General features: G+C 41.6%; 1 protein-coding gene across 1 annotated transcript; it reads left to right on the top strand.

Moving 5' to 3' along the window:
* Positions 1-4,074: 4,074 nt before the first annotated feature.
* LOC106090720 (lectin subunit alpha) lies at positions 4,075-8,755 on the top strand. Its single transcript, XM_013257003.2, has 3 exons — positions 4,075-4,226; positions 4,309-4,420; positions 7,984-8,755. The coding sequence occupies exons 1-3, from the start codon at positions 4,095-4,097 to the stop codon at positions 8,661-8,663; spliced, it is 924 nt and encodes a 307-aa protein (XP_013112457.2). The 5' UTR covers positions 4,075-4,094; the 3' UTR covers positions 8,664-8,755.
* Positions 8,756-16,458: the final 7,703 nt, after the last annotated feature.

Genomic DNA, 16,458 nt, shown 5'->3' with positions numbered 1-16,458 from the left:
CAGAGTCAAAAATGAGTTTCGTCCATAAAATGGAAGACGAGCGCGATGAACTCTCTTAACAGAGCACGCATTTTGATAATAAAATTCAAGAATTTGCAAGCGTTGTTCGTTTGTAAGACGATTCATGGTTAAATTATAGACCAAACTGAAGATGTTGGACAATGAAACAAAACACGAAACGTGCATGAGCTGTTTAAACCAGTGTCGGGACCGGTCAATTGGCATATTCGAAGACAACATTGAAGCATTTTTTCGTGAGATATCGCTTGAAATGTTGGAAAGAGTATGCCAAAATTGGACTAAGCGGATGGACCATTTGAAATAATCTTCAAACATTGAATTATATTGACCATACTATCGATTCAAATAAAGATTTCATGCATTTTTCTGAATTTTATGTGTTTTTTCTTTGAGAGACTCTCCCATAGCTCTTAAAAATCACCCTTTATTAAAATTCAACTGAAGTTCATGTTACGCTCAGGATTATTTATTTACTATTGTTAAACAAGTAAAAGCGTGCTAAGTTCGGCCGGGGCGAATCTTATATGCCCTCCCTCATGGGTCGCATTTCTTTGGCCAATATCTCGTTATAGCAAACAAAGGATAATGGATAAGAATTGCTATGCTATTTGAGCCAAATCAAGTTATGAATCGATTGGGGCCATACTTGGCTTGGCTGTTGGAGGCCAAAGTGGAATTCATTGTGCAAAATATCAGCCAAATCAGATAAGAATTGCATCCTATAGTGACTGAGGAAATAAAATCGGGAGTTATGTTTATATGGATATAAACCTGATATAGTCAGGCTATGGACCGATTTAGACAATACTTGGCACAGTTGTTGGAAGTAAAAAAGATCGTTAAAAATTTCAGCTAAATCGGATAGAAATTGCGCTCTCTAGCGGCTCAAGAAGTCAAGATCCGAGATCGGTTTTTATGGGAGCCATATCAGGTTATGAACCGATTTGAACCATACATAGTTGTTGGAAGTGAAAAACAAACACTTTATGCAAAATTTCAGCCAAATCGGTTAATAATTGCGTCCTCTAGCAGCTCAAGAAATGAAGATCCGAGATCGGTTTTTATGGGAGCTATATGGGAGCTATATCAAGCAATGCTCCGATTTGAGCCATAATTAGCACAATTGGCAGAAGTTAGAACAAAAGACTTCATATAAAATTTCAGCCAAAATGGATAAATATTGCGCCCTCTAGCGGCTCAAACAGTCAAGACCCGAGATGGGTTTATATGGGAGCTAATGCATGTTATGCACCGATTTGGACTTGACACAGTTGTTGGAAGTAAAAATAAAATACCTGGTGCAGATTTCAGCCAAATCAGATAAGAACTGCGCCTTCTAGAGGTTCAAGACTAGACTAAGACTAAGACAAGACTCACACTAATAGGAAGTATTCGTGCAAAATTTCATGCACCTTGATTTATTCCTTCGAAAGCTAACGTGCTTTCGACAGACGGACAGGTCTAAATCGACTTAGAATGTCAAGACGATCAAGACTTTATATATACTTTGTTGGGTCTCAGATAAATATTTCGATGTGTTACAAACTGAATGACGAAATTAGTATAACCCCCATTCAATGGTGGAAGGAATAAAAAGGGTAAACTACATTCAACATGGCTGTCACCCGATCAAAACACGAGGGACCAAATTGATAACGCTTGTTAGATGTACGATCAATCCGTGGAGCGAAAATAGATTCGGATCAGTGCGTTTTTGCAGCAAAGGTTCGCACTCGTTTCTTCATGGCGGGGAAAGTACGATCTGACACTGCAGGAAAGCTGGACTTTGAAAAACTGCAAACAAAACATATGACGGACCCAACTGCTTGATCAAAGCTCTCCTTGTTCCGATGATATAATGGCGCAGCGGCAAACCGTTCCATAGAAAATGCGGTAAAATCTGTACTTGGGTATCGGAAGCCTCCCCTAAGAAACCCATTGAACGACCAAGGGTGTCCAAATGCTACTGAAACCAAGAATGCGGTATACAGAGCAACCCTGCACTCAATACCAATTCGCAAGATGAAGGAGAGGTATCGGGAGAAAAGGAGAGAGGAAAAACGTCTATTCCACAGGAAGAAAAAAGAAAAGGAAAGACGTGAGAGTAAATGAATTGAGATGTCCAGGAGCCCGAATGAAGTACGAAAATTCTATCAAAGAATTAAACATCAAACCAATGGCTTTGGTGCAGGAAATTCCTCCTGCAGAGACAAAGAAGGAAATCTGGTAACTGACACAGATAGCATGCTAAGGACATGGAAAGAACATTTTACCCAACTGCTAGTGTCCGACGATGGCGGCGAAGAGGATACCGCAGAACCAATCCCAGAATGAGGCCTCAGTAGCAGTGATCCGACTGAAGAACAACAAGGCAGCAGCAGCCGACGGATTACCCGCTGAATTTTTTAAGACCGGAGGCAACACGCTTATATGGCGTATGCATCAGCTTGTCTGCGCAATCTGGCTATATTGGACGATTGAAACCTCAGCATACTATGTCCAGTACACAAGAGAGGAGGAAAGATGGAATGTGCCAACTACAGAGGAATAAGTCTGCTCCCCATCACATAAAAGATACTCTCGAGCGTAATGTGTGAAAGATTAAAACCAAAAGTCAATGAGTCTTTGGACCTGGTAGATCCACCCTAGACCACATATTCACACTGCGCCAAATCCTGGAAAAGACCCGAGAAGGACAAATCAACACCTACCATCTCTTTGTTGACTACAAAGCCGCTTTCGATAGCTCTATATGTTCAAAGGTATTTTAAGCCATGTCTGAGTTTGGTATCCCTGCGTCTCAGACAAGGAGACATCTTATATTGTGATCTCTTTAATATCCTGCTGGAGAAGATTATACAAGATGCAGATGTGAATAGATATGGCACACTACTCACAAGACAATAAATGCTACTCGCCTATGCCAACGACATCGATATCATAGGTCAGTTATCGGAAGTAGTAACTGCAGCCTATGAAAGAATCGAAAGGGAATTGGTGAAATAAGTCTGGAAGTAAATGGAGATAAGACGAAATGGATGGTATCAATTCCAAAAACGCCCTGTACAACCGATAAGAATAAAGATAAAGAAAATGGAGAAATTTGGAAACTACATATTTGAGATATCAGCAACTTTATCTACCTCGGCACCGCCATAACCGAAACGAATGACAACAGTTTTGAGATAAAGCGAAGAATAATACTGGCGAACAGATACGACATCGGATTAACTTAGCAGCTTAGAAACAAGGCCACCTCTTGACAGACGAAGAGTATACTATACAAGACACTGATACTACCCGTGTTGTTATAAGGTTCTGAGGCATGGGTTCTTGTGAAAGCAGATGAGGCAGTGCTTGGAGTATTTGAGAGAAAGATTCTTTGTAAAATATATTCGAACCAGATTGTGTTAATGGAGAATATAGGCGTCGTATGAACTACGAACTGTATGAGAAGCTCCAGCAAAGAAGTCTTTTGAAGGCAAACACATTGGTACACGCAAATCAGGACGACAAAAAGCCCGATGGAAAGATCAAGTGGTGGGAGACACCTCGAAACTTGGTGTCAGAGATTTTAGAATGAGCGCAGAAGATCGAGGAGCTTGAAACGCTATTTTACGTTCGGCTAGTGGAACAAATGATCTGTCATAGGCAAGTAAGTAAGTAAATAAGTAAACTAAATTCAACAAGATGTTTGGAAGCATTTCTGGTCACCCCATGGGAGATGACTTCTTATTTCATTTTTCATGGTGGCGGCGACCCTTTTTGCAAACATTTGTAATATGTCATATTTATACCTCATGGTGGTGTAGGGCATTCATAGAGTTTGCAAAAATAATCTATTTGCGAAAGCATTTCCTCTCTTTCCAGGAAATAAACTCAAATATACACTTATTAGATCATTGAGTGCCCTAAATTAATGTCTAAAATATCGCGAAACTTTAAAAGTAATTTCGAAAAAATATTGATAAGGTAATCAAGTGATTACCAAGCGATAATCTATGCGGACATTTTTATATAAGATCTAAGCCTATGGCGAGTACGGTTAATAGTACGAGACATTATTCATACAAATGCAGAACACAAGTAAAATTTTGCTGCAATTCGGTTTAATTTTATTTCTTGGACTCCTGGATGTGAGCTCAGGGGCCAGTTGGTATACTGCCAGTGATGGACGGCGATATTTGATCGAGGCAACTGCCAGTGTAAGTATTAAACAACGTTAGGAAGTTTATTGTTTGAATGGCATAGCTAATGGTTTACTTTTTGTGGGGTTCGTCATTTCAGTATAACTGGCTTCAGGCATTGGATAAATGTACTCGTCAAGATCTACAACTTGTGGTTATCGATAGTGATTCTAAAAATAAGGCATTGATATCGCTGTTGCGCTCGGTTTTCGGTAAGTATTGTGTGAAAGCGGTTGTCCAAACGTTGATGAACATTTGAGTGACAATGCAATATTACGTAGTTTAGGCAAGCAATGACTCACAGTAGCACCGTTAAGCACAGTCAAAATTTGACCAAGACGAACCTTGGGTACTTACCACCATAGATGCTTTAAAAAATGTAAGAGGCATTCAGGGGATTAAGATTGAGGAATCGGTTTTTAGGGGGCACGCATCTATTGATGAACTTTTTTAGACGTCACTTAGACGTTTCCGCCCATTGTGATACTACAGGAACAGAAGAAGGAAGATGCCTTCTAGTACCTAACGTTGAACCATCCAAATCGCTTTAAAAAGCCCAAAAACTGCGAATGTTCACATCCGCAAAATTAGACAGGTTCTCCAAGAAATGAGAACTTAAAGTGGAACTCCTTCTGACTTCCAGTGCTGGACAGACAAGGACAAGGTGTTCTATAATCTCTTCTTCTTTGATGTCCTCACAGCTTCTGCTAAAGTCGTTGCGGACAACCTTCAATCTGTCAGCATTTTTCCGATTAGACTGTGACCAGTCATGACGGTCACAATAACTGAGACGTCTGTTCTAGCCAGTGTCAGCAAAGCTGTAGACCTCTTCAAGTCTAACAGAAAATTTAAGTCAGAAATTTCGTGCTGCCTACAAAATCCTTCATTTTTTTGCATACCACATCCCAAAGTTGGTTTATGTTTGGTTGTGTCCCCACCTAAGTGCCGCTGTCAGTTAGCCGCAAAAGCCGGCAATGACATAATAAATGCCACAATGCCTCATCATCTTCTCCACATGCCCTACACATGCTATCACTTGCAGCACCGATTTTGCATAAGTGAGCTCGTAGTCCTATGTGTCCTGTTATGATACCGAAAGCTTTACTTACCTCCTACTTTATTCACTTTAGTAATAGCCTTGTCTTCTGACAATCCGGATCTCCCCATAGCATTTCCGCCGTCCTACCGGCCGTTTCGCTGTTCCAATGTGTAAAATGTGCGTTCGTAGCCCAGGCCCTTAACTCGGACTGCGTCAATCCGAAAGGCTTCGGGTTAACCAAGTTTGTTGACAACACCTCTCCGGCCTTCTCCACCAAATCGTCTGCCCTTTCATTTCCCCCTTACTCCGTGATGGCCCGGTACCCAAACAAGGCGGATTGTGCCATTCTCAGAGAAGGCGTTGATCTCTTCTTACATTCTAAGACTGTTCATTATCTTACCGTCCTGTTTGTTATTGCCCTTATGACCATTTTACTGTCCGTAAAGATGATCACACTCGAAGTCCTCTCGGTAGCACCACACCACCTCACACATTTCGAGATCGGCCGGATCTCTGCCTGCAGGACCGTATTATGGACTCCTGGATGTGGGCTCAGCGGCCTTAATCAGCCTTAATCAGATCTTAGCCATTGGGTTCTAAATGTAGACCCCAGGCCCACTCTGTCCTCTAGCTTTGATCTATCCGTGTAACATGATCTTCCAGATGGCGATACTAGGGTTCCGTCAGTCCAAGACCTTGCACTCGCACTAGACCTCAAGTGTTGTCTCAGTTTCCTATCGGAAACCTCTTTGCTTCCTTCCAGTTTTCTTCCTCGTTTTCGTTTTTTTTCGTCGCCTTGATTATACTGCAATGGTATGAGCTGCTCCCATCCTCAATCCATTCCCCCATCGCCTTAAATCTCAAGTATTGGTCTAATCACGCTCCTGTAGAGCTAGTGGACTATCCTCGGATTCAGGCCCCATTTCGAGCCTACGGCCCGTTTCATGTCGAAGATCACTCCTAAGTATTTGACCTTGTCAGATATCGAAATCGTTCTATTGATGAAATGTGGTGCGTTAAATTGGCCCATCTTTGTCTTCCTCGCGAACAAGTAGATATTGGTCTTTTCTGGTTTAACATTGAGATCCCTAGGTCTAGTCCAGTCGTATGCCATCTGCAGGACACTTTCAGCCCTTCTGCAAGGCTGGTTCGAATCTTTACCCTTTGGAAGTATTATAACATAGTTTGCGTAGCAGTTGGGTTCAAATCCCTCCTTAGTCAGCATTAGTCAGTCATTTATGGTGCTCACCAAGAGGAGTGCTGATAAAATTACGTCTTGTGGCGTACTCTGTTTCACTTTCTCCCTTATATTTATGCCATGGGATCCACAATTTATCCATCTGTTCCTTAGCATATGGCTTATCCTGTCTCTAAGGACCCGATCCACTCGGTACTGGTCTAAGGATTGGATCAGTGTGTCGGTCCGCATATTGTTAAAGCTCCCTCGATGTCAATGCATACCGCCAATGTGAGCGTCTTGGCATCGAATGATTTTTCTATTTTATGCACAACCTCGTGCAGGGTGGTTTCCACCAACCTTCCCTTGACATAGGTATGCTGTTTGCATTTAAGCAGTTCGTTGGATGGCCTACTCTTTATCATGGTATCCACAACACGTTCCATGGTTTTGAGTAGAAAGGACGTAAGGCTTATGGGTCCGTTGACCTTTGGTGTCGCATAACTTGCCTTGCCGAGCTTTGCTATAAATACCACTCTTGCCTTCTGCCGGGCTATCGGAGTTAAACCAAGTCCTAGGCACGCTGGGGCGCCAGATAGTAGGTCTCATTCTGTAGTAACGCCGAAAATATTCCATCAGGCCCGGGTGACTTAATGGTTTGAAGCTCCTCTACTCTTCCTTTATCATAAAATCTGTACAGATAAGCCTTCGATCAATCTCATTATTCCAAGATTCCGTCGTCTCCGTGAGTCCCGTCTTATCATGTGGAAAATGCATTTTTATCAAAAGTCTTAACATATCCTCCGTTGTCTGAACTCTCATTCCCATGTCGTCTACTTACCTTTCAGTTTGGACATGGGTTTTTGCATGAAACTTTTTCATCTTGGCGATTTCTTTAACGCTATTGACATTGTCGCAGAAAAGTTTCCAGGACGCACGATTTGCCGCAGTGGGCAACTTATTTCTTGAATCGTGTGTAATAGACATCTCAATATACAATATACTTCCGCTTGTTTAAGACTTTGTCTGGTAAAAAGTCTCCGGACCTCTTTCCCAATGTTGCGAATCTCCCTTGTCATCCAAGGGTTTCCTTGGGCTGATTTCATTTCTCGATGTGAACAACTATCTACGAAAGACTCCCCTAGGGAAGCCGTAATCCTGTTGACATTGTCGTTCATGTCTTCTATGCTGGAATTATCTTGCCCAAGTCTTCTTCTGAGCAGACTTCCGAAATTTAGCCGGTTGGTTTTCAACTTATTACGGAAGCTTATCGGATTCTGCGCTGGCCCTGCTATTCTAAATCTAATGTAGCGATGGCCTTAGACGGAATACTCAATGGAGATACTCCAATCCTGAAACTCGTCGATTAGATTTTTCGAACATATAATGCGACCATTTAAAACCTCCTCCCTAATCCTATTAACAAAGGTGGCGGTGTTACCAATATTAAGTGTAATTAGGTCATAGTATTCAAGAACATTATACCCTCCCATCGTATTGCAAGATGATAATCGGCCTAATGAAACCCCTCAACTTTCAATCTTTCTCTCTCTTCCCAGGTAGTGCTCGCGACTATTGGATTGGCCATCATGATGAATTCAATAGAAAGAAGGATAAAAATCGAGGTTGGTATTCAAGCACAAGTGGTGCATCAATCAGCTACGGTTACTGGGACAGTGGTGAGCCCAATAATTTTGGAGGAACAGAACATTGCACTCAAATTTATCGTAAAACCGATTACAAATGGAATGATGAAGATTGTGATAAGCATTCTTTTGGTTATATTTGTGAGGAACACTTTAAAACTGCACAATGTCGTTCTCAAATGGAAGCCAAGAGAACAGCAGCGCAACAAAAAAATAATCAGCTATCGTCAGATTTTGTAAAGACCAAAAATAATGTCAATAAGATTATGACAGATACCAGCGAAGATACAGATAATATGTTGACTTTATGGGAGAGTTCATCGCAAAATGTTATGGATAATTTCAAAGAATCGTTGAATGAATTGATTGCCAAGAAACCCTATTTACAGGCAGTCATAGCCGACGTGGGTCCAGCCATTAAGGCTTTGGCTTCGGAAGCCCAAGTGGAAATATCGAAATTGACAGAGCAGACTCGCCAAACCATTGCTCAGGTTCAATTGCAGGCGGAAAAGTCGGTTGACTCGGAAAATACTGCCTTTGAAAATATAATTGCAGATCATTCAAACGAAATGGATAGATTGATGGTCTATTAAAATCAAAAGAACTAATCATAAGAAAATATTTCAAACTATTGCAATAACTAAAAGCAAGACCTCAAAATGAAAAAAAAAAAAATTGTATTTTTATTGTTCTTGCCTTTTTGTTGTTATTTTTTTTTATTAAAACACTTTAATTTTACTTTAATCGGCCGTTACAGACAATTTATTACTCTAGCTGAATGTAGAATAGATGCCTAATCGCCTTGATCTTCTGCGCTTCTTCTCAGATTTCTGAGAACCAGTATCGTGATGTCGCTCTCCACTTCGTCACTCCTTCGGAGTTTTGGTCTTCCTCGTTTGCGTTTTTAAAAGTCTTCTTTGCTGGAGCTTCTTCATCTATTATTACAACATGACCTAGCCAACGCAAACGTTGTATTTGATGCGATTAACAATGCTATCGTCGTCATACAGCTCATTCAGCTCGTGGGTCATGCGACGCCAATATTCTCCATTATCGCTTTCGCTTTCGCAAGTACCCATGCTTCGGAACCATATAACAGCGCGGGTAGTATCAGTGTTTTTTATAGTGTAATTTTTGTCTGTCGAAATGTGGCTCATCTGCTTGCTAGGTCCAAAATACCATCTGTTAGCCAATCTTACCCTTCGTTTTATTTCAAAACTGGTGCTGTTTGTTTTGGTTACGGCGGTGCCAAGTTAGATAAAGTTGCTGACTGTCTCAAAGTTGTATCTGGTCGGGTTTATAGGGTTTATCTCCATTTACTGCCAAATCCACATTCGGTGAATCTCTTTCGATACTTTCAACGGCTGCGTTTGTTTCTTTCGGTGACCGACCTATAATATCCATGTCGTCGGCATAGGAAAGCAGTATATGTTCTCTTGTGAGCATATCGAATAATCTTCTCCAACAGGACATGAAAGAGATCGCACTATAGGCTGTCTCCTTGTCTGAAACCTCGTTTGGTATTGAACGGTTCGGAGAGGTTCTTTCCTTTTTGAACTGTCGAGCGAGTATCAGTTTTGCAGGGAAAAACTTAGACATGGCTTAAAATACCTTTGAACGTATGGGTCTGTCGAAGGCGGCTTTGTAGTCAACGAAACGATGGTAGATGGTGATTTGTCCTTCTTGGTTCTTTTGCAGAATTTGGCGCAGTGTTAATATATAATCTATGGTTTACCAGTTATAAAGCCACACTGATAGGGCCCAATTATTTAGATGACTTTAATCTTTCACACAGTACGCTCCATGGTACCTAGTATGCCTTGGGAAGTTCCTCTGTAGTTGGCACATACCATCGTGTTCCCTTTCTTGTGTACGGGACATAGTATGCTGAGGTTCCAATAATCGGGTATGCGTTCTTCTGACCAGATCACACAGACAAGTTGATGCATACGCTTTATCAATGTGTCGCCTCCGGTCTTTAATATTTCAGCGGGTAATGCGTCGGCTCCTGCTGCCTTGTTGTTCTTCAGTCGGGTCACAGCTACTTGGACCTCATTCTGACTAGGAGGTAAACATTCTATACCATCATCAGAGATTGGTTCTGCAGTATACTCATGGCCACCATCATTGGATACCAGCAGCTGGGAAAAGTGTTATTTCCATATCCTCAGCACACTAACTGTATCAGTAACCAGATTTCCTTCTTTGTCTTTGCAGGAGGATGTGCTTGTACCAAAGCCATTTGGTACCCAAGTACGGATGTAGCAGCTCTTCCCGTGGCATAGGAAATGGTTTGCCATTGCCCTGCTTTACTATCGGGACAGAGAGTGCTTTCTTCCTGCTGTGTTTGCAGCTTTCCGGTGACCAGCTTCCCTGCAGTGTCAGATCGTACTCGCCACACTAAAGGCCAAAACAGAATGAACGCATTGAGGAGCGTCGTGTGCGAACCTTTGCTGCAACAAGGTAATGATCCGAACCGATATTCGCCCCTCGGATCGATCGTACATCTAAAACGCTGGTTGAATGTCTTCCATCTATCACAACTATCTATTTGGTTTTTCGTGTTTTGATTGGGTGACAGCCATGAGGCTATGTGAATTCTTCGATGTAAAAATCTGGAACTGCTAACTGCCATGTTCTTTGCCTCGGCGAAGTCTATTAGCCTTAATCCATTGTCGGATGTTTCGTCGTTGAAGTAGTCAAAATTTTCCGACTTTTGGGCCAAAAATATTTGACTTCCCTATTTTCGCATTAAAATCTTCCAGAACGATTTAAAAATCATGGGTGGGACAGCGGTCAAATTCTCTTTCTAGATGCTTGTAGAAAATATTCATGGTCCGTTCGTCCATATCTTCCGTCGGAGCATGGGTGAAAATAAGGCTGATGATAAAGAATTTGCCCTTTGCGTCTGAGACCCCATGCAGTATTGGTTGCCCAAAAAGTAATTGCGGGTTTTTCATATAGTCGGCGTTGACAAATTTTTTCACAGCTTGTGACTCTGTAATTGCATTCTTTCTTCTGAATGAATAAAAATATTACTTCTACAATGTTCAGCATTCATTAATGGTCCGAATCGAACTATAACTTGATATAGCTTCAATAGCATAACAGTTCTTATTCAATATTCTTTGTTTCCTTAAAAAGAGATAGAACTCTACAAAAGCGATCCATGGTGGAGGGTATATAAGATTCGACCTTGCCGAACTTAGCACGTTCTTACTAGTTTCAAAGTAATTTCTTAAAGTTTTATGGATAATGGGCTACTTATCCGACGTCCCAACCTATCTTTTTATCGTTCTATAGATAACTCGTGGGACATTTTATCTCACTACCTTTAACGGATGCTAAATGTAGCTACCGAGGTGGCACCGCTGGGAGGCTTGAGTTCACATTTGAGATGAAGGGAAATCCAGATAAGCCTGTATTGTGCTTAGTCAAAAGCAATCAGAACCGTTGCATGATTTCCAACATCCCCAAGTCACACACAATAAAACCCATCAAATACAAAAGCATTAAATTCGCCCGGTCCATACTTTGTTTATCTTGTCTATATTTCTTCCAAAAATATAAAATTAAATATGAGGCATTCCATAGCGAAATTTTGTTAGACAGACCGACGGCCACCATAGCTATCTATGGTCGGAAATTGATATTTCGATTGCAAACAGAGTGAATGAATCTTTCATTTGTGTGTTTAAAACCATTTGTTTGTTAAATTGATAAGGCTTTAGGTATCTCTGGTGTGAGTTCGATCCGATTAAGGACCTAATAATAACTGATAACATTGATTGGTCAATATACCACTCTATACAATAGCTACTGACGATAATAATATAAGAATTGGAGATAGTGTTTCAGAAAAAAAAATTGTTTTCATTTAAATTTAGCTATTGATGTTCCGCAACTGATTGTGTCTGATAGTAGCGGCAATGGAGTTACCACAAAATCAATCCCTGACGAAGGATTTGAGCCGAAATAAGATAATACAAACAAGGACAGGCTAAGTTTGGGCACAGTCGAACTTTGGCTACCCACCACCATGGATATATTGATCATTCTATTTTATTATAATTCCACTACCATATCCATAGTTATATCCAAATATGGGCTGGTCTTGATTGATTTTGATTCAGGTGCCGAGAACTTAAGCCACCGTTTTAGCGAAACAGGGCAATAAATCCAAATTTAATCGAATTAAGTCCCTAAATGGAAAGATCGGTATCTATTGCAGCTATATCTTAGTATGGTCTGATCTGGACCATATTCTGGTTGAAGGACGGGAGGCCTACACTGTTTCGAATCTCAGCGAAATCGGCTAATAAATAAAGCTTTTATTGTTTTAAGACCATAATATGGCGGATCGCTCTGTATGACAGCTGTACAAAACATGGTCTGATTTAGACCCTTTTCAGTTCGGATATCGGGAGGCCTACAACAACTCACTGTTTCGAATCTCAGCGAAATCGGCTAGTAAATAAAGCTTTTAAACCCGTAAATTGATGGATTGGTCTCTATGACAGCTTTTTAGTTAGAATATCGAGAGGCTTAATACAACTTACTGTTCGCAATTTCAGCAAAATTGGGTAATAAATGCAGCTTTTATGGACTTAAGACCCTTAACGACAGACCGGTCTATATGACAGCTATATCTTAATATAGTCCGATCTGAACCATATTTGAGACGGATGTCGAGAATCTTGGAACAACATACTGTTTCAAATTTCAGCGAAATCGGATAATAATTTCGGCCTATGGATCAAGGGGTAACTCAAAGCTTCAAATGCAACTACCGAAAATTTATCGTACCAAAACTTTTGGCTTCAGACAGCACACATGATTTCTTTGAATATTAAGACAGCTTTGTGGACAGCTGCTATATCTTGGGACAAGGTATCACTCCAAGTGAAACACAATGTTTGGAACAACCTGCTGGCCCAAGATGACTAAAATGCGAACTATGCCGCCGTTGTACAATCAGACATTGTAATACCGCCCGGATGTTCTATTGATGACCTCTCAAAGCGGATCGAGTGGGATGATGATGTCACATTCTGTGCTATTCTATCTGTTACCGACATAAATGTAAATTTTGCCCATGAACATTCCATTAAGGAACAGAGGCAAACTTCTCACTTATCAATGAGTGTAGTCCGATTCAAGTTTACGCTCACTGATAAGGGCCTCATTTTAATACTCGAGTCCGAACGCCGTGCCGCAGTGCGAGACTTCTTTGGAGAGAAGTTTTACATGGCAGAGTACCTCACAAATGTTGCCAGCATTAGGTGGGGAAAACCGACAACCGACATAATACGTATGGCAAATCGAAGCGAAGATTACGAGACTAATGGGGATTCGGAAGTGTCAGGCGAAGGGAAGTCAAAAGATCCAGAGATACCCACATTGGCTGAAGCAGTAGAGGGATGCAGTGTTCTTTAGGAATTTCTTGAGAACTATAGAGTTCCAGAAATTTCAGAGCCAGATGTAATGGAGCTACATAGCATACAAACAAATCTACTCAAACTAAAAATACACGCTCAAAAACAAACAACAGTTCATAAAAGGAAAGAGGGTGTAGATATTAATCCGCCCATGTCACTATGGACATACACCTTAGCTTGTTGTGCGCTCTAAAAACTAAAAAGCAAACTCAAAAAAGAAAATTTAAAGTTAGGAATTTCGTGCTACAAAATCCTTAATTGTTTTCCTACCGCTACCCTAAGTTGGTTCATGTCTGGTATCGTGCCCCCACCTAAGTACCGGTGTCTGTTAGACACGACAGCCAGGCAATGACATAGGAAATGCTCCAACGTCTCATCATCTTCCCCACATGCCCTACACATGCTATCACTTTCCGCACCGATTTTGCATAAGGAGCACGTTGTCCTATGTGTCCCGTTATGACACCAAAAGCTATACTGACCTCCTTTTTACTTCCTCTCAGTAATAGCCTCGTCCTCTCACGATCCCGATCACCCCGTAGGATTTTCGCCATCCTACCGACCGTTTCGCTGTTCCACAGTGCTAAGTGCGTGTTTTTGCCCACGCCCTTAAATCGGAATGCGTCGACCCATAGGTTTCGGGTTAATCAAGTTTATCGACGGCGATTCTCTGGCCCCCACTGCCAAATCGTGTACCCTTTCATTCCCCCTTACTCAGCTATGGCCAGGCACCCAAACGATGCGGATCGTGCCATACTCAGAGAAGGCGTTAATCCCCTTCTTACACTGCAAGACTGTTCGTGACCTTACCGTCCTGGTTGTTATTGCCCTTATGACCATTTTACTGTACGTAAAGATGTTCATACTCGACGTCCTCGCGTTGGCACCACACCACCTCACACATTCCGCGATCGTTCGGTTCTCCGCCTGCAGGTCCTTATTATAGTCAGGCAGTCTAAAACAGATCTCAGTCTCTGGGTTCTCCACATAGACCCCAGGCCCACTTTGTCTCCTAGCTTTGATCCATCAGTGTAACATAATCTTCCCGACGGCAATACTAGTGTTCCGTCAGTCCAAGACTGTGTTTCTGGCAACAGTGACTCGCACTCAACCTCAAGTGTCCTCTCAGGTATCCGATCGGAAACCTCTTCCCCTCCTTCGAGGTTTTTTATTGTCGCCTCGATGGTATGAGCTGTTCTCATCCTCAATCCATTCTCCCATCGCCTTAAGTCTCATGGCCGCAATGACTGCCTCACATTTAATCTGTATTTCAATGGCTCGGATGTCTCGAGAATAGTCTCCAGTGCTGTAGTGGGCGTGGACCTCATCGTTCCGCCTATGCCAAAACAGCATGTTCTCTGGACTTGTAGTCTGGTACTTATGTTGCACTTTTTCTTCAAGGCAGTCCACCAAACTACTGAGGCGTAAGTGGGTATTGGTCTAATCTCGCTTCTTTAGAGCCAGTGGACTATCCTTTGATTCAGGTCCCATTTCGAGTTGTTTGCCCACAAAATTTAATACCAATTTCGTGTTTTTGATACAAAATTTCGTTTAAATCGGTACACCAATGTCCGGCGTCGTCTGGCGTTTTTGAAAATGAGGTTAAGGGGGAGGGTCCGCCACCCTTAGGATATAAAAAAATGTAGTACCCTACTTTCACCGGTGGTTTAAAATCTACCACCTGCGAAAATTTCATTTAAATCGGTTCAGCCGTTTTTGAGTCTATACAGAACAGACAAACTAACTAACAAACAAACAAATAAAGGTTCAAATATAAAGGTTCTTAATCGATACAAAAACGTACGCGATCATGTATGCTTTAATTCGGCCCTAATGTTTATAGGAATCAAGCCACTCTTTCAAACTACACACAAATCTGGTGCTAATTCAGGTCAATATGGCGTATGAGTGTGTTAATAAATAGAAGAATGAAACATACGCCACCATGTATGCTTAGCGGGGTTATTGGAAATAAAAGGCGCATTTGTTATCCGATTTTTTTCAAAACTTGGGACTGTGAGTTGTGTTAGGCCCTTCGACATCCCTGATTAATTTGGCCTAGAACGGTCCAGATTTGGATATAGCTGCCATATAGACCGATCCCTCGACTTAAGGTCTTGGGCCCATAAAATGCGCAATTTATTGTCCGATTTCGCCAAAATTTGGCACAGTGAGTTGTGTTAGGCCCTTCAACATATTTCTGCAATGTGGCACAGATCGGTCCAGATTTGGATATAGCTGCCATGTAGACCGATCTCTAGATTTAAGGTTTGGAGCCCATAAAAGGCGCATATATTGTCTGATTTCGCCGAAATTTGGGACAGTGAGTTACGTTTGGCCCCTCGATATCTTTCTGCAATATGGCACAGATCGGTCCAGATTTGGATATAGCTGCCATATAGACTGATCTCTCGATTTAAGGTCTTGGGCCCATAAAAGGAGCATTTATTGTCCTATTTCGCTGAAATTTCTGACAGTGAGTTACGTTAGGTCCCTCGATATCTTTCTGCAATATGGCACAGATCGCTATAGATTTGGATATAGAGGTCATATAGACCGATCTCTCGATTTAAGGTCTTGGCTTATTAAAGGCCCATATATTGTCCGATTTCGCCGAAATTTGGGACAGTGAGTTGTGTTAGGCCCTGCGACATCTCTGTTTAATTTGGCCTACATCGGTCCAGATTTGGATATAGCTGCCATGTAGACCGATCTCTAGATTTTAGGTTTGGAGCCCATAAAAGGCGCAAATATTGTCTGATTTCGCCGAAATTTGGGACAGTGAGTTACGTTAGACTCCTCGATATCTTTCTGCAATATGGCATAGATCGGTCTAGATTTGGATATAGCTGTCATATAGACCGTTCTCTCGATTTAAGGCTTTGGGCTCATTAAAGGTATATTTATTGTCCGATGTCGCCGAAATTTGGGACAGTGAGTTGTGTTAGGC

Source organism: Stomoxys calcitrans, chromosome 4, assembly GCF_963082655.1.
Source record: "Stomoxys calcitrans chromosome 4, idStoCalc2.1, whole genome shotgun sequence".
Classification (NCBI taxonomy): Eukaryota; Metazoa; Arthropoda; class Insecta; order Diptera; family Muscidae; genus Stomoxys; species Stomoxys calcitrans.
This window is presented reverse-complemented; position numbering and strand designations above follow the sequence as displayed.